General features: G+C 42.1%; 1 protein-coding gene and 1 pseudogene across 1 annotated transcript in view; one reads left to right on the forward strand and one right to left on the reverse strand.

Annotated features, from left to right (window-relative positions):
* The first annotated feature begins 536 nt into the window (after positions 1-536).
* LOC123621840 lies at positions 537-1,008 on the forward strand (annotated as a pseudogene).
* A 20,955-nt stretch (positions 1,009-21,963) lies between these two features.
* The window catches only part of PTPN2 (protein tyrosine phosphatase non-receptor type 2), an 82,969-nt gene continuing 77,937 nt past the window's right edge, over positions 21,964-26,995 (reverse strand). Inside the window, exon 10 of the mRNA XM_045527810.1 lies at positions 21,964-22,334. Within this exon, the coding sequence (XP_045383766.1) occupies positions 22,313-22,334 (22 nt within the window). The 3' untranslated portion in view covers positions 21,964-22,312. The remainder of the gene's footprint in view (positions 22,335-26,995) is intronic.

A 26,995-nucleotide genomic window follows, 5' to 3' on the forward strand; every position in this document is an offset into this window, starting at 1 on the left:
AAAACACCTGCCTTAAAGATGCTCAAAGAAGATGTGAAGAAAATCAAGAAATGATGCCTGAAAAAATAAAGCAAAAGACATGAATAGAATTTTTTCAAAAGAAGACTGACAAATGGCCAACAGACATATGGAAAAAAGCTTCAATATCATTAATCATAAGAGAATGCAAATTAAAACCACAGTGAGATACCATCTTACCCCTGTCAGAATGACCATTACTAAAAAGTAAAAAAATAAACAGATGTTGGCATGGATGCATAGAGAAAGGAATTCTTATACACTGTTGGTGAGACTGCAAATTATTAATAGTACAACCTCTATGGAAAACAGTATGGAGATTTCTCAAAGAGCTAAAAGTAGACCTACCATTCAATCCAGCAATCCCACTACTGGGTATCTACCCAAAGGAAAGTTAATCATTTTATCAAAAAGACACCTGCACTCAAATGTTTATTGCAGCACAAGTCACAATTGCAAGATATGGAATCAACCTAAGTGTCCATCAATTCATGAGTGGAGGAGCCCTCTGGAGCGATATGGTGGTTCTCTGGAGGCTGAGTGTCCTCCATGGTGTCCAAGGAGGCCAAGCTCTGTTCCTCTGAATCCCAGTGGTGAGACCTGCTCGTGTCTCAGTATTTCTCCAGGACCAACCTACCCTAGGAGGGTGTGGAGAGCAACACATACACCTGTCACTGATCCCCCATTCTGACTCCCAGACTGCATCTCTCCACTGGACTGGTGGGAGGGTTGTCACTGTTTTGCCCCTGGGCCTGTTTCCAGCTGCTATTCAAGTTCTTCTGCGTTGAACTGCTCCCTGGCTGCAGCCCTTACTCTCCATAGTCACTGGGGCCTTGGACAAGTTGTTACTATGTTCATGGAGATACATTGCAGAAAGCTGCCAAGGCAGGCCTTTTGGCACTTTTGGCTTTAACTTTTGCTGGACTTTGTTATTTGAACTATCATGATATGGGCATTTGCAAAGCTCTTGCCATACTGCGTAAGCTCTGACCTTTTCGACTTAATACCTTGAGAATTGATTGTATGCCTCTTTGCCTCTGCTTTATCATACCATTCAACTCATAATAAGGAGGAAATAGCAGATAAGTCCATTGGTGGACAAACCTCCTCTCATAATCACATGGTTATTTGCAAAATTTAATCTTTGAGGAAAAGGTTTGAGAGGTATTGTGTCCAAGAAACTGTGAGACTGAGTTCCGTATTCTGGTAGATTAATGGAGTTGTCTCTCAACTTCTCACAAGACTCACAGTGTAACTAAATATTATGTATGAGCTTTTGCCTTTTAATTTATCAATCTCTTAAAGAGAATTCAGCTTTATTACTGTCAATACATAATCAAACTTCTATATTTGTTCTGGGAATAATGGACAAAGGGAAAGACTGTTAATTCATGAATAAAGACTTTGCAGAAAATTAGATAGTGTTTGATTTTTGAAAACTTCCCTCTCTGTTCAGTTGATACCAGCTACTGATGGTTACATATCCTAGGGAAACTTTAAAATTAGGAAACACTGATATTTCATGTTATGAATTCCTAAATCCTAGGAAAAAGAGCTTGGAGAGCTTTTGAATATAGGGAAGTTCCATTTAAGGACTAGGTCCCTCTTGTAGATGTATCCAATATTACAAATTCTAAACTGAAACTTAATCTTCAAATGTGTTTTACTTGTTCTAAAGTAATCTGTCCACAAATATAAAACTATAAGTAATAAATTGTTATTTTCCCACTGTAGAAATCTAATATGAAAATGTATTCTATGAAAAGAAATTTTTTAAAAATATTGCATAATAAAAATATGTTATATTCTTATATAAAAAATACATGAGTGGATAAAGAATATGTGTATATATACACCATGGAATACTACTCAGCCATAAAAAGGAATGAAATAATATCATTTGTAGCAACTTAGGTGGAACTGGAGACCATTATCCTAAGTGAAGTATCTCAAGAATGGAAAACCAAACACCACATTTTCTCACTAATAAGTAGGAGCTAAACAATGGTGCACATGGGCACAAAAAGATGTAAAGGGCATTGGAAACTAAGGAGGGAGGAGGCAAGGAAGGGTTAAGGAACAAAAAGTTACCTATTGGGTACAATGAACACTGTCCTGCTGGCAAACACTCTAAAAGCCCTGACTACAGCAGTTCAGAGTGTATCTATGTAACAAAAACTTTTGAACCCCCATAATATTTTAGAAAAAAAATAAGATAGAAAACCTAAAAAGAAACCAAAAAGAAATTCTGGAGCTAAAAAGTACAATAAGTGAAATGAAAAATTCTCACTAAATGGAGTCAAAGGCAGATTTGAAGCCTTAAGAAAGAATCAACAAACTTCAAGATAGAACAAATTATCAAGTGTGAGTAGGAGAAAGAACAAGGTTGAAGGAAAGTAAGGGACATGTGGGACACAATCAAGTGGACAATATATGCATTTGTGAGAAGCCCAGAGGAGAAGAGAGAAAAGGGCAGAGAGAATATTTGAAGAACTAATGGATAAACATTTCTCAGATTTGATAAAAGACATCAATATACACATCCAAGAAGCTCAAAAAACTGTAAGTAAGATTAACTCAAAGAGGTCTAAAATTAGGCACATTATATAATCAAATTGTAAAAAGTCAAAGATAATGAGAGATCCTTGAAATCAGCAAAAGTGACTCATCACATATAAGGGATCATCCAAAAAATTATCCGCAGATATTTAGGAGGCTAAAGGCAGTGATTGACGTATTTAAAGTGCTAAAAGAAAAAGAAAACTGTCAAGCAAGAATTCTATATCTGGGGAAACTGTCCCTGAAACATGAAGTGAAATTAAAATATTTACAGATAAATAAAAACTGAGAGAGGTTCATTACTACTAGACCTGTCCTGAAAGAAATGCTAAAGGGAATCCAGCAGGTTGAAAAGGACTATAGACAGTAACTCAAGGTAGTGTGAAGAAATAGAGATTGCATAAAGGTTAATACACGGGCATTTATAAAAGCTAGTATTATTATAACTTTGGTTTATAACTATGCCTTTTGTTTTCAACATAATTTAAGAGACTAATGCATTAAAAAATTATTTGTTTATGTTTTTCACATAGTGTCTAAACATGTAATTTTGTGACATCAATAACTGAAAGGGATGGAGACAGAGCTGTAAAGGAGCAGAGTAATTTTTGTATGTTATTAAAGCTAGATAGTACAAACTCAAATTACAGTGTTATAACTTTAGGATGTTAAAAGTAACCCCCATGATAACCACAAAGAATATATAATAGCTATAGAATATTTGTAAAATGAGATAAGGGAATTAAAACATTCCACTACAAAAATCAACTAAACACAAAAGAAGACGGTAAGGCAGGAAATGAAGGACAGAAAGGCTATAAGGCACATAGAAAACAAATAGTAAGTTGACAGAAGTAAACCCCTCCTTAACTAGAATTACTCTAAATGCAAATGGAATAAATTCTCCAATCAAAAGTCAGAGATTGCCAGACTATATTTAAAAAACAAACTTTATCCAACCATATGTGCTATCTACAAGAGACTTGCTTTAGATCCAAAGACACAAATAGACTGAAAGTGAAAGGATGGAAAATGATACTCTATTAAAAAATAGTAACAAAAAGAACGCAGGGGTGGCTATAATAATATCAGAAAAATAGATTTTAAGTCAAAAACTGTCACAAGAGAAAAAGGACATTTTATATTAATAAAAGGTTCAATACAGCAAGAGTATAAAACAATTATAAACACTTATGTACTTAATAACAGGCCATCAAAACATATGAAGCAAAAACTGACAGAATTGAAGGGATAAATAGACAGTTCTACAAAAATAGTTGGAGACTTCAATACCCTGCTTTAAATAATGGATAGAACAATAAGATAGGAGATAAGTAAGGAAACAAAGGACCTGGAAAAGACAGAACCAGATATAAAAGACATACAGAACACAGTATCCAACAACAGCATACGCATTCTTCTCCAGTGCACATGCGACATTTTCCAAGATAGGCCATATGTTATATCACAAAGACACCATACAGAATATCTTTTCTGATCACAGTGGGATAAAATTAGAAATCAATAACATAAAGAAAACTGTAAAATTTGCAAATTTGTGAAAACTAAACAATACACTCTTTTTTTTTTTTTTTTTGAGGCAGAGTATTGCTCTGTCACCCAGGCTGGAGTGCATGGCACGATCATACCTCACTGTAACCTCTAATGCCAGGGCTCAAGCAATTCTCCTGCCTCAGCCTCCCAAGTAGCTGGGACTACTTTTTCTATTTTTTGTAGAAACAAGGTCTCACTATGTTGCCAAGCTGGTATTGAATTCCTGGGCCCAAGCAATCCTCTCACCTTGGCCTCTGAAAGTGCCAGGATTACAGGTGTGAGCCACCACGCCCAGCAACAATACACTTTTTGTTGTTGTTGTTGTTACTGTTGAGTAGGGTCTTGCTCTGGCTATAGTGCAGTGGCGTCATGATAGCTCACTGCAACCTCAAACTCCTGACCTCAAGAGATCCTCCCACCTCAGCCTCCCAAAGTGCTAGGATTACAGGTGTGAGCCACCACCACCAGCCAACAACACACTGTTAAACAACAATAGGATCGAAGAAGAAATCACATAGGAAAAGCAGCCCTAAGGGGAAATATTTCAGCTACAAACTGTTACGTTAAAATATAAGAAAGAGGCCAGACACAGTGACTCACACCTGTAATCCCACCACTCTGAGAGGCTGAGGTGGGAGGATAGCTTGAGCTCATGACTTTGAGACCAGCCTGAGCAAGAGCAAGACCCCATCTCTAAAAAAAATTTTTAAAAATTAGCCGGGCATGCTGGTATGCACCTCTAGTCCCCAGCTGCTTGGGAGGCTGAGGCAGGAGGATCCACTTGAGCCGGGGAGTTTGAGGTTGCTATGAGCCACGGTGACGTCACTGCACTCCAGCCAAGGCAACAAAGTGAGACCCTGTCTCAAGAAAAAGAAAAAAGTCACTGGGTCATTTCAATAGATCCAGAAAACATATCTGACAAAATTTAACCCCCTTTCATAATAAAAATAAATAAATAAAACAACTAGGAATAGAAGAAATTACTTCCAAATAATAAGCCATAATGAAACACTCACAGTGAACATCATTCTAAGTAGAGGAAGACTGAAATCTTTTCCTCCAAGGACAGGAATAAAGCAAGAATGCCCACTCTTGTCACTTCTATTCAACATAGTACTGGAAGTTTTAGCCAGAGCAAAAAAAAGAAATAACAGTAATCCAAATTGGAAAGGAAGAAGTAAAATTATCTGTGTTCATAGATGATATGGTCTTATATATATAAAACCCTAAAGATTTCACACAAAAAGTTTGAACTAATAAATTCACCAAATTAGCAGGATACAAAGTCAACACATGAAAATCAATAGCATTTCTATACAATAACAATAAACAATCCATAAAAAGAAATGAAGAAAAAAATTCCATTTACTATAGCATCACAAAGAATAAAATACTTAGAAATTACTTAAGCCAGGCATGGTGACACACACCTATAGTCCCAGCTACTTGGGATGCTGAGGCAGGAGGATTGCTTGAGCCCAGGAGTTGAAGGTTGCAGTGAGCTACAATGATGCCACTGCACTCTAGCTTGGGCAACAAAGCAAGACTCTGTCTCAAAAAAATTAAAAAAAAAAAAAAAGAAAAGAGAAGAGAAGAAATAATTTAACCAAGGAGGTGAAAGACTTGTATAATGAAAACTATTTAATACAAAGTGTTAATGAAGGAAATTTTAAAAGACACAAATAAATTGAAAGACATCCCATGTTTATGGATTGGAATACTTAATATTGTTAAGATGTCAATACTACCCAAAGCAATCTACAGATTCAATGCAATCTTTATCAAAATCCCAATGATATTTTTGTAGAAATTGAAAAATCCATCCTAAAATTCATATGGGTTTTCAAGGGATCCCAAAATAGCCAGAACGTTGAAAAAGAACATAGCTGGAGGATTCACACTTCCTGATTTCATAATTTTCTACAAAGCTACAGTAATCAAAGCAGAACTGGCATAAGCACAGACATATAGACCAGTGGAACAGAATAGATAGCCCAAAGATCACATATATGGTCATGTTATTTTCAGGCAGAGTGATTCAGTGCGGGGGAAAAACAATCTTTTCAACAAATGACACTGGGAAAACTGGATACCCACAAGCAAAAGAATAAAGTTGGGTCCTTACTTCACATCATATACAATAATTATTTCAAAATGTATCAAAGACCTAAACCTAACACTCAAAATTATAAACTTTATTATTTATTTTTCTTTGAGATAGGGTCTGGCCCTGTTGCCCAGGGTGGAGTGCAGAGGTGTGGTCGTAGCTCACTGCAGCCTTGAACTCCTGGGCTCAAGTTATCATTTTGCCTCAGCCTTCTGAGTAGGGTAAGCCACAGCACCTGGCTAATTTAAAAAAAAAAAGTTTTGTAGAGATAGGGTCTCACCATGTTGGCCAGGCTGGTCTCAAACTCTTGGCCTCAAGCAATCCTCCCACCTCACTCTCCAAAAGTGCTGCGATTACAGGTGTAAGCCACTGTGCCTGGTCTAAAATTATAAAACTTTAGAAGATAACAAAGGGCAAAAGCCTCATGACATTGGATTTGGCAGTGATTTCTTGGATATGACATCAAAAGCGAAAGCAACAAAACAAAAAATAGACAAATTGTATCAAAAGACACTGCCTTTCTCTGCATATCAAGATGTAATAAAAAAAGACGCTATCAACAGAGTAGAAAGACAATGCATAAAATGGGAGATAATACTTTCAAATCTTATGTGTGATAAGGGATTAATATCCAGAATATATAAAGAACTCCTAAAACTCCACAGCAAAACAAACAAACCAGTTTTAAAATAGGCAAAGAATTTGAATAGACATTTCTCCAAAGAAGATATACAAATGATCAATGAGCACATTAAAAGATGCTCAACTCCACTAATCATTAGGGCAATGCAAATTCAAACTACAATGAGACGATCAGTCCCTCATACCCAGTAGGATGGCTGTTACTAAAAGAAACTTTAAAATGTCTCGTGCAGTGGTGCCCATCTGTCGTCCCTGCTACTCAGGAAGCTGAGGCAGGAGGGATCCCTTGAGCCCAAGAGTCTAAGAGTTCAAGGCTGTAGTGTATTATGATCGTGCCTGTGAATAGCCACTGCACCCTAGCCTAAGCATCACAGTGAGACTCTGTCTCTAAACTAAATAATTAAATAAGTAAATACATAACCAGAACAAAAAACCAGAAAATAGCAAGTGCTGGTGAGGATGTGGAGAAATTGGAACCCTTGCACATTGTCAGTGGGAATGTAAAATGTTACAAGCACTGTGGAAAACAGTATGGCAATTCCTCAAAAAAAATTAAATATAGAATTACCATATGATTCAGCAATTCCACCTCTGGGTATGTACCCAAAAGAATTGAAAGCAAAGTCTCAAAGGGATATTTGTACACCAGTGTTCATAGTAGCATTATTCACAATAACTACATGTGGATGCAACCCAAATGTCAATCAATGGAAGAGTAGTTAAGCAAAATGTGGTTTGTACACACAATGAAATATTATTCAGGAAGGAAATTCTGACATATACTTAAAAATGATGGAAATTCTGACGTGTGCTACAACATAGATGAAACTTGAGGACATCACATTAAATGAAAAAAACCTATCACAAAAATACAAATACAATATGATTCCACTTATATGAAGTATCTAGTCAAAACTCACAGAGATGGAAAGTAGAATGGTAGTTGCCAAGGGCTGGGGGGAGGAGGAAATGAGGAGTTATTATTTAAGGGTATTTAGTGGGTATAGAGTTTAGCAAGATGAAGAGAGCCCTGGACATGCTGGTGGTGGTGATTGTACAACACTGTAAATGTGCTTACCACCACTGAACTGTACACTTAAAAAGGGGGAAGATGGTAAATTTTATTTTGTGTGTGTTTTACCACAAAAAAAATAGGGAAAAAAGTAAAAGAGAAATATGACTCTCTCAGACAAACAAAATTGCAAGAAATATTAGAAGGAAAATAATCTAGGTCAGAAACTTGGACCCATATAAATAAAAGAAGAGCATCAGAGAAGGAATAAATGAAGGTAAAATAAAAACCAAAGGGAATAATGTTCTCCTTCCCTCTCTCACTGTCTACAAGTGTAGCTGGATGAGCTGTAATTGTTTCTGATGGTTTACAGGCATTCTCATAAATATGAAATCACTGCGTACACATTAGGTGTGCATATACATATTCCTAGGTCATTGTTGCTTAAATAATTTTTATTTAATCCCAGTGAAGTAAAGATGTTAATTTTAATCTATAAAACTATAATTACCTAAAATTATTTTTGTTCCTTTTCTACATACTCTTAATTATTAGAAAAAAAATGTGCTCTTGATTTAACAGAGATTTGAAGTCAGGAGAATTGATAAGCTGTTATTTTCCATAGAAAGTTTTGGATTGGCCTCTTCTTGTCAGGGAAAATCTTTACTTTTGTGCTCTGAATCTTTGCAAAACTGTTTTTCAACTTCATCTAAGTTGAAAGATAACTCTCCCTTTTTTGGTACACTGATTTCTTCCACAATTTTACATGGGTTTAGAGACCTAAGTCATGGTCTTTTAAAAAAGCTACAAAAAAATGTATTAAATTGAGAAAGGACAGAAGATTACCAGATCAGTCGTTCATTCTTCTCTCTACTATCACACTGCAGCTGAGGAACATGCCTGGGAGTGAACCGCACATTTTGCGTCCCCTGTGTGCCCAGGCGCGACTGGCTCTGGGGTGGCTGCTTCTCCCAGGTCTAACGCTGACCGTCTCAGGCGGAGGAATGCCACCCGGTCATGGCCACGAGGTCACAACACCAAGAGTGGGATATTAGAGCTGTGTAGTGAGACTGGGCTTCAGAACGCGCAAACAGGGAGAGATGCAGGATAATGAAGAAAGGAACTGGCCGGGCGCGGTGGCTCACGCCTGTAATCCTAGCACTCTGGGAGGCTGAGGCGGGTGGATCGCTCGAGGTCAGGAGTTCAAGACCAGCCTGAGCAAGAGTGAGACCCTGTCTCTACTAAAAAGAGAAAAATAAATTATATGGACAGCTAAAAACATATATATATATATAGAAAAAATTAGCTGGGCATGGTGGCGCATGCCTGTAGTCCCAGCTACTCGGGAGGCTGAGGCAGGAGGATCGCTTGAGCCCAGGAGTGTGAGGTTGCTGTGAGCTAGGCTGACACCATGGCACTCTAGCCCGGGCAACAGAGCGAGACTCTGTCTCAAAAAAAAAAAAAAAGAAAAGAAAAAGAAACAGGCTCCGTTTCTCTAATTCTGAGGCATCAGATTAGTGGATATCTCTTCTGTTTCAAATCTGCTTTATAGTCTTTAAACATTTCATTAGTTTTCCTTTAAAATGCCTATTTCTGTCACCACAGTCTATATCTGGCATAAAGTGATTTCTCTGAAATGATAGTTTTCTGTGAAATGATATTTTATCATGGCAAGAGTTTCTGTCTTCTCCCTTTCTCCCATTATCTTTAAATCCTGAGTCGCATTAAATAATCTGCTCTAAACATCTACAGTCTCAAATTTCTCGAAAATGAAAAAAAAAAAAAGAGCCGCATCAGCTTTCTTAAAGGAGCCATGTGAATTGAAGCTACAGGAAGTGTCACGTTGCAGCTTTGCTCACATTGCGACCCACCCGCCGTGTGCACGAGATGTGTTCTCTTTTGCCCATGTTTAGGGTCCTTTCATGTTGCTCCTGTGCTCCCGTGAGTTAACTCAGTCAGAATTTCCCTGAATATAAAGGAGTTTGGAGGAACTATGAAATTGAGGTTAAAATTAGGAATGAAATTCAGCATGGTAAGAGAAGTTCAGGACCCAGAATCACTCGTAATGGCTAAATATTTTTGCTAGGCAGAGTTTTTTTGTTTTATTGTGTTTGTTTTTTCAGACAGGGTCTCACTCTGTCACCCAGACTGGAATGCAGTGCCACAATCATGGCTCACTGCAGCCTTAAACTCCTGGGTTCAAGTGATCCTCTTGCTTCAGCCTCCGGAGTACCTGGGACTACAGGCGTGCACCACCACACCCGGCTGATTTTCAGAAATTTTTTGTAGAGATGGGATCTTGCTATGTTGCCCAGGGATGAGGTCTTGCTATGTTGCCCAGGCCGGTCTCTTGGCCTCAAGTAATCCTCCTGCCTCGGCCTCCCAAAGTGCTGGGATTACAGGCGTGAGCCACAGCACCTGGCCCTGGGCAGAGTTTTTAATTATAACACTAACACACGCTGTTGCAAAAATTTCAAACAAAATATGTGTAAAAACACAAAGGATAAGGTACTGAAGTCCCTACCAACTTCCATCCCAGTCTCTAGGGAAACATTTGGAGTGATTCTTTCCAGCTGTTTGCATGTGTGTGCATGCGTGTCGTTTATTCATCACACCACACTTGCTGTTAGTAAACTCTTTGTTTTTTATTCACAGTATATCAAGGACAACTTCTGTGTCATTTTATCTTTTGAACAATAATTTGATTCTGCAGATTTTATTTTTAAAGTAATACATGCTCATGGTAAAACAACAAAAATAATGTCAGCAGCGTGAAGAACTGTCCCCCAACTCTGCTCCCATGGCACCAGTCCCTGCCCAGAAGCACGTGCTATTGCAGTTTTTTCTTTCTGGGAAATCCATCCGGAGATACTCTCTGGTATTTCGATATTGACTGAAGCTCCCCCGCATCCTTCTGCAGGTTACACGATGACCATCTCATCCTTTGGTCGGACATAGCGATGCTTCAGGGTAGGACTGTCGTGATGGCAGATACTTAACACTGGACCTAGATCTAGGTGAAACCCACAGCACCATCATGAAAGGGAAAGTTTTTGCTAGTAAGAGTTGCGGATTTTTTTTTTTAATTGAGTAATAACATACAGGTGGTGAAGTGTAGAAATCTTAAATTTACAGCTTAATTTTTGAATATGTGAACTTCCATATAATTCTTACCCAGATTAAGAAATGGAACATTTCTAGACATCCAGAAAGGAGAGAGGCTTTCGAGAAAGGAACAGGGTTTTGAGTTCCAACAGGCTAAGAGTCCGGATTAAAGCATAAAGTTTATACATTAAAATGCCTTCCAAAGAGATAAAATATTATAGTTTAGGAGCAAAAAGTTTTCTCTCACCCTGCACCCTGCTTCCTGCTGAGGCCAAGTATGGGGTTGGCAGGTACTGTGGACTGATTTGTTTCCCCCAAAGTCATATGTTGAAGCCCTAACCCCAATGTGATAATATTTGGAGACAGAGCCTTTAAGGAGGTAATTAAAGTTAAATGAGGTCATAAGGGTGGGGCCCTAAACTAGTAGGGCTGGTGTCCTTAAACGAAGAGGAAGAGACACCAGAGCAGGAGAGGCCCTGTGAGGACACAGCAGGAACGTGGCCATCAGCAAGCCTGGATAAGAGCCCTCCCCAGAAGCCTAATTTGTTGGGACTTTGATAACGGACTTCTTCCCTCTGGAACTATGAGAAAATAAATGTCTGTTCTTTAGTCCACCCAGTCTGTGGTATTTTGTTATGGCAGCCTTCGCAGACTAATACAGTAGGGGAGGAATGAAAGAAATCCCAAACAGATTTTGGGGGTGCAACAGACTGAATGATTATGTCCCTCCCAAATTGTTGAAGCCTAATCCCCCATGTGAGGGTACTAGGAAGTGGGGCCTCTGGCAGGAGATTAGGTCGTGAGGGCCCTGCCGTCCCGGGATTAGTGCCCTTATAAAAGAGACCCCAGAGAACCAGAAAGCGCCTTCCATGTATGAGGACGCAGCAGGAAGGCACCATGTAGGGGCCAGGAAACAGGCCCCCACCAGACACCGAGGCTGGCAGTGCCCGGATCTCAGACTTCAGCCTCCAGAACCGTAGACGCAGACGGCTGCTGTGTAGAAGCCGCCGTCGACGGCATTTTGATACAGCAGCCTGAGCAGGCGAAAGCAGGGGTGCGAGGGCAGAAGAGGCCTGTGCTCTCTCTCCGGGGTCCGGTGGCGGCTGCGGTCCTCCCAGAGACAGCTCACGCCTGTGATCCCAGCACTGCGGGAGGCTGAAGCGGGTGGATCGCTTGAGGTCAGGAGTTTGAGACCAGCCTGAGCAAGAGCGAGACCCCGTCTCTACTAAAAATGGAAAATCAGCTGGGTGTGGTGGGTGCACCTGCAGTCCCAGCTACTTGGGAAGTTGAGGCAGGAGGATCACTGGAGCCCAGGAGTTGGAGGCTTCAGTGAACCAGGCTGATGCCATGGCACTCTAAACTGGGCAGCAGAGTGAGACGGGACAGGAGGGGACAGGACGGTAAGGGATGGGGTGGGAAGGGAAGGGAGAAAGGGAGGGAGGGAAGGAAGGAAGAAAGGAAGTCCACATAAGAAATCTGAAAGCTTCTATAACTGCCCCAAAAGGAACCCACCCTTGTCTCCTGCAGCAACAGGGCTGAGATTTCTGAAAACCACATCTGAAGTCCAACGCTGTGTGGCTGAATTACAATCTAAATCAAATCCCCAGACTCCCAGGTCTCCTTTGCTAACATCGGGGCACTGCTTAGGAAGGAAGGGGACCCAGACAATTGGAATGGGGACATACGGGCAGGTTCCAATGCAGCAGGGGGACTAGAAGCCCTGAAATTCTGCGGAGACGTTTTTGCCAGTGGAAGCAGCCTTTGTGACCCCTGCCCAAGGAAGTTTCCATCCCCCTGCCTTGGGAGAGACTGCTGGTTCTTAGAACCAAGTCTGACCACCGCTCCTTGCTGGTAGACCTCAAACTAGATTCAAGTCCCAGCAGGTCCCCGAGAGTGAGAGACAAAGTGTCACCCATGAGGAGGTGCACTGCACATCAAAAGAATTTCATGATTTTGCCAATTTATGTTGACAGAAACCTGGGAAATACGTGTGGAAATGGATATTAAGGGTGTGAGGTCAGGTTCGAAGGAATGCAAGGTGATCTCAGGCCGCATTTATTGACATGGGCTCACCAAGTGGCCTCCAGGCTCAGCGTGTTGGTCTGAGGGCCAGGAGAGGGTCTCAGTGAGCTCTGAGCGTTTCTGAAACACAGAGCCGAGGGGCCACGCCAGATGAAAGTGACTGCCAGGGCTTCCTTGTTGCGCTGTGGAGGAAGACAGGTATGCAAGGCTTTGGGAGATGGGAGTGTTAGCGTGGACCTGTCGTGTAAGACCCACTCGCCCTCACAATGTCCCCAGGAGAGTCCAGGAAACATGCTCGTCACCAAGGCTCCGCGAAACAGATGTGTGAGGGGAGCTGGCATCCTTGCGGAGCGCCACGGCAGGCAGGAACTGCAGTGGTGGCTCTGGTTGACTGGCACCCCTAAGTTCCGTGGGAATGGTGGGGTCCAGGGTTGCAGAGGCCAAGCAGTGGCATTTCACCACCAGACACGAGGGGGGGTGGCTCCTGTAGTGGACGTGGAATCAAAGGAGTGGCCAGAATGCTCCGACTCCCCGGGGCCTGCGGTGCTGGCTGGTGGATGAGGACGGCCTGGGACTAGAGAAGAGGCAGAGCCCACTGAAGTCTGACCTGTCCTGCGTAAGCGGAAACGTTTGACAGCCAGTAAACAGAAATCGGACCTGAACTGCCAAACACAGAGTTGAGAAGCTTTGATCAAGTCCCGATGTGCCCCAGCTCACACACTCAGAGCCCTTTCTGGGAAGGGAGCCAGGTCCCTGGGGGAAGGACCCTGTGACGCTGCAAACATTCATCCTGTTAGTTCTCACCTCAGCCTTCCCCAGAGGAAACTGCAGCCATTGTCTAGTGCGACTGCGTTGGGGAACGGGAGAGAATCCGACATTAGAGGACTAGACGCTGGCTCTGAACCAGACACCAGTCACGCTGCTGAGCTCCACCAGTCAGGTGATCGATGGGTTTGGGCTCATGTCCTTCTCACAGTGGGGCCAGCAGGTCCCCAACCCACCCTATGGCTACATCCACAGTGAGGGAATGCCGTGATGTGTGGAGTAGACGCACTCAGCAACTTGCAAAGCCCCACAGTAGAGCCCTGGCCTGAGGGCAGTTATGGCAGGAAAACCAGTGGAAGCCACTAGAACTGCCTCTGCCAACAAAAATATTAAACCCAAAAGCAATATCACATTCCTGGAGAGATTGCAGAAATTAGTGTTATCAAAGATGGAAATGTCGTGAATCTTGAATATTCCTGTAGCTAAAATGTAATGAGCTTCTTTCTTTGGGTAAGGATAGTGCATGTTGATGCTTCCCATTTATCTTCACCTTGTCCTTGTTATTGCTGTAAGGTGAGAGCGTTTTGCTCTCTGCTGTTGTGTGTGCCCGGCGTTGGTGTCCCTGTGACCTGTCCCACGCCGGGCTGCCTGTTACCACCCTGGTGTTGCCATCACTGCCCCCTGCTGAGCCTGGAACATTTGCTAGAATCTTCTTCCCTGATAGTTTCAAGTGCAAATGACAGAAACACCACCGCGAGTTGAGTGTGGAGGTGAAGCTGAGGCTGTGACTCCCCAGGGGCAGCTGCGGTCCGATGTGTGGACACAGAAGAGACCTCAGCAGCTTTCCGGCAAAGTCTGGAGAGCCACTCGCTTCACTGCTGCAGACAGACATGCTGAGACCAGCAGGTACCCCGCAACCCAGGAAAGCTTTGAGATTTACTTGCTCAGATGCATCAGGCTGGGCTCTTCCCTGATAACTTCCCGTGCAATCACACAAGCCTCAGCCCTTGGCCAACGGGACATTAAAGGAAACCAAAATACAGGGTGGTTAGTATAATATACCAAGGCCCCAGGCTCTAGTTTGCGGACAGACCTCCATACATAGAACAGTGACAGGAAAATCAAGTTTGAGATTTGTCTACATTCCCATTCTTCATTCTATGGCTTAAAGTTATTAATGTTGGACTCTAATATAACAGATTTTGGATACATACAGATATTCATTAACTTGGTATTTTATCATCTAAACTTCTTCAAAGCCAATTAAGAATATCAGAAATGCAAGTAAATTAATATTAAGAATTATTCATATGCTTTAGTAACTTGATCTAAACAAATCAGTGGAATAATTTCTTTTGATTCATATAATTTTCTTAAGATTGTGTGGGTTCTGCCAGGATCAGTTCATGAAGGATGCCTGCAAGTTTGGATTACAATGCACAGCAGGTGCAATATTTTGTCTACCTTAAGTCTTTTTACCACCCCACGCCAAACTTGCCCAGAGCATTCTTTACCAGAGAAAGTGCAGGACAGTCGTGTAAATTCAGTGCACGAACCCGAGTCCTCACATGCCCAGCATGCGCTCTGCCCACGCTTCCAGCTCTGCGGCGGTGATCGCTGTCCAAGTACTGCAGAGGTGAGATACAAAGACACTTTCTCTTGTGCTACTTGGTACACAGGACCCAGAAAGATCCTGAGTGATCTCCCCTATATCCAAGCACATCTCCCAGGCATTCAGCTTCCTGCTTGGCTCTCAGCAGAAAAGGGCTGTGGATTGGTTTTCACTGTTTATAGCAGGTTGTGTGTGGGTGGCTCAACTCCCTTTTAACAGATCGGCAATATGCCTGCTGAAATACTTAATTTTCCAGATTTCCTTGCAACTAAGTTCATGCATGTGGCCAGATTCTGGCAGATGAGATGGAAGTGGAAGTGGAATGCCGACTTCAGGAACACCTGCTTAGCGGAGGCTGACTCAGCCAGGAGGGTGCTGCGCTCCCGGAACGTGAAAGTGGTACCACAGCAGCCCCAGCAGCTATCCTGAAGCGCGTGGTGGAGTAGAAGGACAGATGCAACGCGGGGCCCTGACGTGCTCCATGTGTATCTGAATTTCTACCTCGTGCAGGCCATTCTTTTTTCCAGTGTGCCAGTAGTAGACAGAACGTCCCTAATGATCTATTACGTGATCCTGAGGTATCTCCATGTTTCAGGTTAACTAACCTCTACAGTGTAGCGGTCCCAACCCCTTCTACTGTCAGTGCCACGAAAGGCCATTCGTTCCCTGAGGCGAGAAGCCTGCGAGACCCGGGTGTCCCCTCGGGGAGCTCAGCTGACCTCCGCTGGGCACGCGTCACTCAGCGCAGCAGCAGGTCTAAACTTGCTTCCCTGTCTCTCCACGCGGGGCGGGGCAGTGCGGGGCACCCCCAGCCGCGCGGTTCACCCGACTCCCCGCCTGGGCGGGCACGTGGCTGCTCCCAAGGCCAGGCAGGAGTCAGGGACGCGGAACTCCGGGATGACGGTCCCCCACGCCCTGAGCCTCCCGCCACAGGGCCTTGCCCTGCTCTAGTTCACTGTCTCAAGTGCTCTTCATAAAATACTCATTTTCCTGAGTTCCCTAACTTCACACAGTCTTACTAATTAATGCCAATAATCCAACAATTTTTCCTCCCGCAACATGATTGATTTTTCCTGTGCTCAGTAACATTAACATTCTCCCACTATCTGCCTTCTAGTGTATATCTCCCACACTTGATGTATCTTTTAAACTCTCTGTCTCCCTATAGAAAGAATCCACCTCTTTGTTTTAAAGCTGGGTGACAGATAAAAACTTCACTAACAATCCCTTAGTTTGTATGGATCAATACAAATAATTTTTTGGTAGAAAGTAGTAAAAACTCTTATCTGTGTCACAATGACCTTTTACTACGGGTGGGGTTGCCGCTGCTCCTCAGATCAGAAGCCCTGGGCTCAAGTAATGTTTCCACAGAAATGCAAAATACAGATCTCTCCAACCCACCCCAACCCGCTGCAACCCCAAGACTAGTGTCCGATCATCTCTCTGTATCTCAGTCGTCTCCAGTACAGCAAAGACCTCTCCTGAGTTAGGCAGGACAGGCTCAGTTATGTGTCACAAGCCATCCCAGCATGTCAGTGGGTTCTCACCGCGTCCCATGAAGGCTGGCAGGACGCCACTCCATGCACCCACAGAGGCAGGCCGGCAGACCCTGCCTCCTCGGATGACTGGGCAGGGGTAGTGAGGGACAATTGTGCATGGCTGTGCACACCTCATGCCTCACTGTCAGAGGAGGTCACGTGCCCCACCCAGCTGCTGGGTGCCTGGGAAAAGCAGCGACGAAACAGATACCATTGTCCCTCAGCATCTGCAGGAGATTGGTCCCAGGACCTCCATGGACACTGAAATCCAAGGATGCTCAAGTCGCTGATATAAACTGGCGTATTTGCTCATCCTCTTGCATACTTTACTTATAATACCTAATATAGTATAAATACCATGTAAACAGTTGTTATACTGCATTTTTTATTGTTTTGGAGACAGGGTCTTGCTCTGTTGCCTGGGCTGGAGTGCACAATCACAGCTCGCTGCAGCCTTGAACTCCTGGGCTCAAGTGATCTTCCTGCCTCAGCCTCCCAAGTAGCTGGGACTACAGGCGTGTGCCCCCACACCCAGCTGATTTTAAATTTTTTGTAGAGACAGGGTCTCACTATGTTGCCCAGGCTGGCCTTGAACTACTAGGCTCAACTGATCCTCCCACCTCAGCCTCCCAAAGTGCTAGGATTATGGGCATGAGTCACACCTGACCTGTACTATATTATTTGTATTACTTTTTATTGTTGTATTATTTTTCTTTTCTTGAATATTTTCGGTCCATGGTTGGTTGAATCCAGAGGGCCAACTGTATTTGGTAAGGAGTAAAGGTCTCTCTATATGTTCCACACAAAACTAGACCAGTCATATTTGTTAACATTAAAAGTCATCTTGCAGTCATTTGAATAAAGAATTTTTAGTTTGCTACTTAGAAGCCATTATTTTCCAAGCAGAATATTAGTTTTATTACCTGTCTTAATACCAATTTCTTTTCATTTTTCTCATTCATTTAATGTGCACAATTTACAGAGCTCTAGACACAGCTTCTTCCAACTTTATCTGTGGGAGCAGCAAGGTTGGTTCACACACACTAATATAATTAAAAGTAATTCTGAGCCAGGTGTGGTGGTATGTGCCTGTGGTCCCAGCTCCTCGGGAGGCTGAGGCAGGAGGATCGCTTGAGCCCAGGAACTTGAGGCTGCAGTGAGCTGTGATCCAGCCACTGCACTCCAGCCTGGGTGGAGTGTCTCTAAAGTTTTTAATTTTTAAAAGTAATTCTGATCCACTCCCGCCCCCGGCAGTCTGCTTCTGTAGCCCGTGGCACAGTTTTCTCCCTGGTAAGGCAAGTTACAGCATTCCCTGACCCCACTCTCTCCCTTCCACACCTAACAGCAGTTATTTGACTTCAGCTGGGATGCAACCGTGTCGGCTAGCGAGGGTGTCCTTGTGGCCTCCCCTATTTCACCGATCACCTTTTTGGGGGAAACCTAAGTGTTCCCACTGCCTTGATTAGTGGAAGGCTGGTGTGAGGGCATCCACGCGACCGCATGGAGGGATGCCCGGGTAGCTGGCAAAGCATTACTTATTCTCAAGGCTTCAGGAGGCGCTGAGCCCGTCCTCTTCAGCCGAAGGGGAAACGTGGGTGGCTTGGCATTTGATTAGAGAGACTGTGCTGCCCCAGGTGTGTCTGGGAGGGTGTTTGTGGGGGAGATGGCATGAGTCCGCGGACGGAGCAGGGAAGATCCACCCTCAGCAAGGGTGGGCACCGCCCAATCAGCCGGACACCTAGATGGAACAAAAAGGCAGAGAAAGATGAATTCTTGCTTTCCAGGAGCAGGGACATCCTTCTTCCCCTGTCCCCGGACAAGTCCAGGTTCTCCAGGTTGTGGACTGTGGGACTCCCACCAGCAGCCCCCAGGGTCCCAGGCCTCCCGCCTCAAACTCAGAGGAAACCATGCGCTTGCCCAGCTCTAAGGCCTTTGGACTTGGACTGACCCACACTGCCGGTTTCCCTGGCCCTCCAGCTTGCAGGCAGCCTGCCGTGGGACTTCTCAACACCGGTGACCAAGTGGCCAGTTCCTCAACCCCTTCTCACCCCTATGTATTAATATATTCTACTGGTCCCGTCTCTCTGCAGAACTCTGACTAACGCACAAGGGAATCGCGATGGGCTACCTTGCTTTCATCTCAGCTTCCTTAAACAGTTCAGGCCACTGAGAAGTACGAGAACAGTGGGTGAGCTCTGCTGTTACAGTTTGCTTTTAGAAGGTCCCTAAGCCTCCCAGGCATCTCGAGCCACGAGCAGTCTGGTCTCCATCTGGTAAGCGTCAGCTGAGTGCTCACTCCTTCAGTTTCCCAACTCTACTTCCAAAGTCCAACCATGGTGGTTGGGGTTTTCACACTAATCCCATTTTGATAATAGCTGCATTTCAAGAGTCTAAGAATCATTGGGAAGAGATCCACCCAAACACCCACAACATTACATTTTCTGGCCAGGAGCGGTGGCTCACACCTGTAATCCTAGCACTCTGGGAGGCCGAGGCAGGAGGATCGCTCGAGGTCAGGAGTTTGAGACCAGCCTGAGCAAGAGTGAGACCCCGCCTCTACTAAAAATAGAAAGGTGGGGGGGGCAAGGGCAATGTATGTAACCTAAACTTTTGTACCCCCACACTATGCTGAAATAAAAATAAAAAAAATAAAAAAAATAAAAGAATTGATCTGGCCAACTAAAAATATACTATATAGAGAAAAAAAAATTAGCCGGGCATGGTGGCGCATGCCTGTAGTCCCAGCTACTCGGGAGGCTGAGGCAGGAGGATCGCTTGAGCCCAGGAGTTTGAGGTTGCTGTGAGCTAGGCTGATGCCACGGCACTCACTCTAGCCTGGGCAAGAGAGCGAGACTGTCTCAAAAAAAAGAAAAAAAAGATTACAATTTCTGAATCTGTTGGTAAAGATAAACTTTTATCAAAAGGTTTTCACGCAGGGCAGTGGCAGGCCGGCTTCCCTCAGAGGAGCCACCCGGGAGTGCTCACCAGCGCATCCCGCAGCCCACAGGCTGGCTTTGCGTTAGATCCAGACAGCTTAATTCTTGCCTTGCCATCTCCCTTTCCAAACTGAGGGCCTATGCTGTCATTCCAAAAGAACATTTACTGCCCAAGTATTCCTCTCTCTGCTCCTGATTTTGAAAGTTCTGGAAAGCTCATTCTGCATATCTAGATAGTAGGTATCTGTTCATTTCCGTCACAGCACTTTAACTGCATATTTGCTTATTTACACACTTATTGTTTAACCCTCCTAAGACTGTGGTAGCCTACAATCATGTTTTTTCCCATCACTGGATAACCAGTGTCTCGTATACTGCTGAGCACAAGTGTTTAATAAATATTCATTAAAACAAAAGAGCAATGTTGCAGGAATTGTAAATGGCTCGGTGCAGCTGCAGCTTGAGGTGCCCCCTGAGGAGGAAAGGCAGAAGGAACGGTGCACACAGCAAGCTGAAGCTTTGGGACTGCAAATGAAGGCAAAGTTGACTAAAATGCCGTTAGAGAATTTTAAGGAAGGTGACAGAGCTGTGCGGAGTGGACTGGCACGAACAGGTACACACTAGGCAGGAAGACTGCTGCTGTGACCCACACATATAGGAAAGTTTAAATCACTGCAGGGGCAGTGGCAATGACAGTGTGCAGAATTAACAAGACCTTGTGACCAAACGTGCAGCCCACGTGGAGGCAGGGGTTGCTACCAAGTCAGCTGGAATACAGGAGGGTGATGCGATGGAATGAAGGGCTGAGGGTGGGGAATTATGCAATGACCATTTAAGGGAACTGGACTAGATATGTGGTTTATAACCCTGAAGTGAGACCTGGCCTGGAGTTGAAGAAGTTGCATGTAATCAGCTTAGTATTAAAGATTTGTGCAAAGATGAGATCATCCAAGGTTAAGTGTGTTAAAATCAAAGGAAGGCCCAAAGATGGAGTCCTTGGAAATGCCAATATTCAAGAGTCAGGCAGAAGAACTGACATGAAGAAAACCCAGAGAAAGGTCTTACAGAGTTGGAGGAGAAACCTTCAAAGACAGAGTTCTCAACATTGCAGCCAAGAAGTCATATAAGGTAAGCATTGAAGAGTGTTAGCTTTATTTGGCTACAGTACCAGCTAAAATGACCTTTGTGGGTCGATTTGGGAGGGGTACAGAAGAAAAGTCAGGTAATGGTGGGGTAAAGAGTACCGGGAAAGTGAGGAAACAGAGGTAGCTGAGAGTGTACAATGCTTTCCAGGAGCTCTGCTGACACATGGGAAGATTATCTTCCTGTGCTGCTTTGTATTAAATGGTATAATAAACTCTTCATGTGTCCTTCAGGAAAGATCTAGCAGGAATTAATAAAGTTTACTTACTCCTAAAATAGATGCAGAGAACCTGGCATATAAGGCAAAAAGGAACATTAAGTCATTTAAATTTTTAAAAGATGAAATAGATATATTTATGAATGGCATAAGAATTTCACAGTTGGCAAAACAAACAAATTATGAGTTGTTACACCCTTAAAATGCTGCTCATGATGCAGAGGCTCGAGTGTCTCTGGACAACAAGAATATTACCATAATCTGACAAGTGGATACACAGCCCAACCCCATCACTTGATTGGGAAACGAGATGGCAAATACCCCGAAAGCCTCACTCAGGAAGGAACTTTTGTCTATCTCATAACAGAAAATACTTGAGGAAAACATAACATCCAACACAGAAATAACACTGTGATTTTTAAAAACTGTATTGCTGTACTTATTTGAAATTAATTTTGACCTTAAGGCAATACCATTACCTATATTAATATTTTTCCAAGTAAGAAAAGGAACTTTATAACTGTTCTATTGTTGCTTTTACCTAACCAATACTATTAGGATAGAAAGACTACAGAGGGGTAACTAAAAAACCCTAAAAAGGAAGTGGCCAACATTTTGAACCAATTACAATTTAAATATCAATTGCTAGTTATAGAAATTTGAGAGTAAACCCATAGGAAAATATCCACTTGAAGTAGGGCTATCCTAAGATAATGCACACAAACCAACGTAGTCTATTTAATAAAAATATTTAATGCTGCCAAAAAGTATAAAAATACAGTAGGAATGGCAGTACAATACAAAGTAGTCTCTCCTAATTTATTTCTTATACATCTTTCTACATTTCATACACGTATTAAAAAACACTTAACAATACATCAAATTAAAGGTTCTGCAAAGTCTTCTGCTGGTGGGTGCTCTTCATCCCCTGGATGTAAAGTTTACTTTGTAAACACACAACTGTGAGGCAATCTACAGGGTTAGCAAGCCTCACTTCAGTTTCCGGAGTGGGCTTCAGGTCTTGCTTTGCACATCAATGGTTCAAAATTTATAGCTGCAGAATATTCTCAAGTCATGAATATTTAGGTGTCTGTCAATCTTGGCCTAAAACATAAAATAAGAAGTCATCTATTCAATTCACATTTACCAAACACACAGACATACACAGATACACACAACATAAAAGGACTAACAATGAACTAAAAAGGCAACCAAAAATCATTCCAACATATCACATTCAGCCACACTAAGTGCTTCACTGTTATTTTGGTAAAACTGCCGAAATGCTCGATTTTCAAACAGAATTGGTGGTATGAGGTAGACTCATGTTAAAGCACTGTAACTCATATTCTTCAGGAATTACTATGAACTTTTTAGGTCATCCTGTTTTACTCAAGAAATGACCTCTATGTGAGATACTGACAGACAAACAGGTTAAAAAAAAAAATGTACCCATAAGGATTTACAAAGACTATATGGCATTTGCTAAACTTACCAACACTTTGGAATTCAATGCAAAAGTATAATCCTATTTGGACCTCCACTGTTTAATACTGATAAAAATATCATCAATGTAATGTTTGAACATGAAGTTGGTTTATATTTTTAAATCACAGACTGTTAGACAGTTTTTGTCTTGAAGGATAATATGAATGATTATAGCTACAGAACTGAACTGAAATGGCATGATACTTAAGTTACTTACTATCATATAAAAGAAAACAAAGACATAAAATAATTGACAGATTTATTGTGTTTTAATGCCAAAAAGTAAGAATAAATGAGAGTTGAAACAAGCAATAGACAGATGGAATAACTACTGTAAGGGCAGTTGAGTTTTTGATGTTATTGCACAATATTTGCAAATAACTGAACTTTGGGGAGGTTGATGGTATTTTCAATCTTCCCCCAATTCCCCTCGCTACTGCAAGAAAACCCCAAATCTAAATATTTGTCAGTACTTTATCTCCACATATAAAAATAGGAAATATAAACCACATCTACATATTTAGTCCAAACCCCCAAAATACTGAGAATTGGGCTTCTTCCTGTCTACTGGCTCCCTCTTCTAAAGGCAGGCACCTTAGACCAAGCACCTTGGTGTTCTGAAGTCCTTTCTTCTCTGATTTTCCAACGCTTACGGAGAAATGTCAAGTCATCAAGAAACATTCACATCAGATGTCTGTGAGTCAGAAAACGACTATGGAAGCTTATTGCATGGATCTTCAGAACCCTGAACCGAAGTTGATAAAGTAAGGAAAGGTACTTTTTATCGATTCTGACTGCTGCAAAATATATATTTATCTTCCAAGCATTCAGAGGTCTGTTCTTTAAAACAAAGAAACAATTCAATCAAAGCCAGTGAAATAACGATTAGGTCTAGAGAATATTCTGATGTTCCAGTCCAAACTGTTGCACAAAGTTTTTTGGTTTTTTTTTTTGCTCCACTTAAAAAACTAAAGAGGACTACTGCAGCCTCCAACTCCTGGGCTCAAGTGATCCTCCAGCTCCACCCTCCTGAATAGCTGGGACTATAGGCGCCACCACGTCCATCTAATTTTTTCATTTTTGTAGAGACAGGGTCTATGTTGCCCTGGCTGGTCTCGAACTCCTGGCTTCAAGTGGTCCTCCTGCCTAGGCCTCCTGGGGTGCTGCCACCATGCTCAGCCTACTCTGGATTTTATTTCTGATTTTTACCTTGGTTGTCTGTTTTCCCACCTACATATTTGGTGTAAATACTCCATAAAAACAGAATTAGTGTGACATAATGGAAAAAGTATGAGTTATTGGAATTTTACAGATCAGAGTTTGAATCTCAGCTGTCACGTACTAACTAGCTGTGCAATCTTGGGCAAATTATTCTTTGACTCTGTTTTCTTATGTGAAAACAGGGCTAATGCTATCTACACCTAGAAGAGTGTTAAGTGGGTTAGATTATGGAGTTAAACTGGTTGGCAGAATTGTAGCTGTTCAACATATACTGTAGTCCCCTATAGTCTGTTAAAGACCTATTTACCAAGAATGAACTATCATTTATATCCACTAAAAAATGGTGTTTTAAAAAATTCATTCATTGTTCCTTTGTAAATATAATTTGGCGGGGGTGGGGAGAAAATAAGATTAAAGCGTTGGTTAGCTGTTTTAAGAGACTATTTTAGGCCAGGTACAGGGGCTCACACCTATAATATTAATAGCTTAAGCTGAGGAGTTCAAAGCTGCCAGGAGCTATGATCACACTACTGCACTCAAGCCTGGGCAACAGAACAAGACCCTGTCTCTATTAAAAAAAAAAAAAAAGACTTTTATTTGCAAGATGAAAAAGACAAATGGGCTTCATTTTAGAAAATGCTAATATATTCACTTGAATGAATTTTTGCTATTTTTATTTAATAAGGCAAAATAGTAAAATGGGTCCAAACAAATCAAATGTAATGAGCTGAACTCAGTAACTGGGTACCTCCTTTGCAGAAGGTGGCCTTCGCAGACTGCTCCATGCTGGTATGGTGCACAGGCTGGGTACAGTGAGGTGATACAAAGTCAAACTGCACCAAAAGCAGTTTTTGCCACCAGATATGCACACTAAGATTCTACTGAATCAAGGGTCATGACAGACTTTTCCATGGTAAGCACAGCACTGCCTTAAAGATGATTTACCTAGGTTCCCTCTCCTGAATTCACTAAATTCGAAAGTAGAGTTTTTTTTAATAGTAGTAATTTGAAATATCAACAGCATTATGTATTTGAAAAATATATGCCAAATTAGAGCAACAATAAATAATTTGATGCTTCTTACAAAAATGCTGTGTAGAAAGAAAAACAAAATTGCCAAGCAATTCTTGTAGCTCCCCAAAACATACTACATAAGGTAAGACCAGACAGTATCAGACTCTGTAAGTAATATCCTCACTAAATTGTATAATCCCCATATTCTACTCTAAATTAAAAAAACAAAATGTAAACAGTTCAAAAGGTTTAACTTTTCTCTCTCTCAAGAGATTGCTCAGAAATGGTCAGGGCTCTTTCAGAGGTTTTCATTGTTAGGATGTTACTTATAAAATGTCAGCCTCTCAGACCAGTCACTGCTTACACTCGGCAATGGCTCTGTGCTGGGGTAAACAGAATACAAGAGGAGACAAGGATCAGCAATGACAGTGAAGAAAAACGCTCCCCAAAGGACAATGAGTCTTTCGCAAATCCAGCAGCCATGGGACAGAGCCGTGTCTCAGAAGAGTGCTGAGAGAAAGCACCTGTGCAGAACTGCTCCACGGTATTACCAGAGCAAACTGAATGTCCCAAATATTCAGAAAATTCCTGCTGCTGAGGGAAAGATAAGAGAACCAAACTCATACATACCATTTTCCTAGAAGTTTTTACTTTAGGAACACTACCCAAAGAAGAGAGAAAAAACTTAAATTCCTGAATGTGGAGGAACAGCAAAATGGCTGTATTTGGACCAGGCACACAGAATACAGCCAATAAGTGCATAGTAATTAAACTGGAGATTCCTTGGTAGGGTAGGGATTGAGGAGGAGTTTACACAACCTGAGTTTCTTGCCACCAAGGCATGTTACCATTTACACATATATTCAATGGAACAAAAATAGCTATAATCTCCAGTCTATACACTGCTGTAGGTGCTCTTGGTGATGTCGCCCCATAAACATGGCTTTGAAGGTAGGTACAAGGAAAAATGCAATCAAATTCAAACAAACTGGAAAAAAAGATGAATGAAATAGGTCAACTCCGGAGTAAATCGTCCAGGTAATAACCAAGAGCTGTATTTTAAGTTATCAGAAGACAATTCTACTACATGGAAAAATGCTACCTTTCTATTTTCCAAAATCTTATTTATAAGATTCTATGCCCCTAACATCCTAATAAGTCAAAGCCACATAAGAGATTCTTAAAACAAAAAGACTTTATTAGCTGTTGATGTATAAATGAGAATGCAGGACGGGCATTTCTGTTATGCCCTTAGCTCCAAACTGTGGATATCTGAGTCAAGTACAGCCAGACAAACACCCCCCTGCCGAGTGTACAGCAGACTGCGTACAACTGTGCCCTGGCTACATACTCAATATTCACTGAGAACCCATGTGCAGACCTACTAGAAGAAAAAATAAACCAATTTTACCGAAGACTTGAACTCTTGCCTGAACATGGAAAGAAATGTACTACGTGCCTAATGACATTTGGCTTATACTACGACTACATTTTTTAAAAAATCTCTTAAAAGATTTGTATCTAAAAAGTAAAAATGAAGCAGACTGTATTTTTAAATCTGTACAACCACCAGGCAGGCAGTTTGGAAATGTAGTGGTCAACAAAAACACATTTAATACCACCAGGTTTTGGGCTGTGACCAGACATAGAATCTGGGTAGTGACATTTTTCTAAGAAGGAAATGAACTGCAGTCTTTCTTTGAGAATTATCTAATTCTAAAATACGCTGTTCGTCTGAGACTCTTCAATGATAGCACCATGAAAGGATGTAGAAATGCCGTGTCTCAGGCTGACTATGGCTAACAGTAACACCCTACCTCATACACTTGTGGTGAGGATTAAATAGATAGTATGTAAAACGTGCTTGGCACAGTGCCTGGCACATAGTAAATGATCAATAATTGGTAGCCACCATCACTTTGAATTGATGCTGAAAGCAAAGAAGGAACTGATATAAAAACTGGAAGACTATTCCATGTCAAAAACTACTTTTTAAACCAATACATTAATGATTCATATCATTAATTCTAGTTTAAGACAAA

Source organism: Lemur catta, chromosome 16 (assembly GCF_020740605.2).
Source record: "Lemur catta isolate mLemCat1 chromosome 16, mLemCat1.pri, whole genome shotgun sequence".
NCBI classification, from domain to species: domain Eukaryota; kingdom Metazoa; phylum Chordata; class Mammalia; order Primates; family Lemuridae; genus Lemur; species Lemur catta.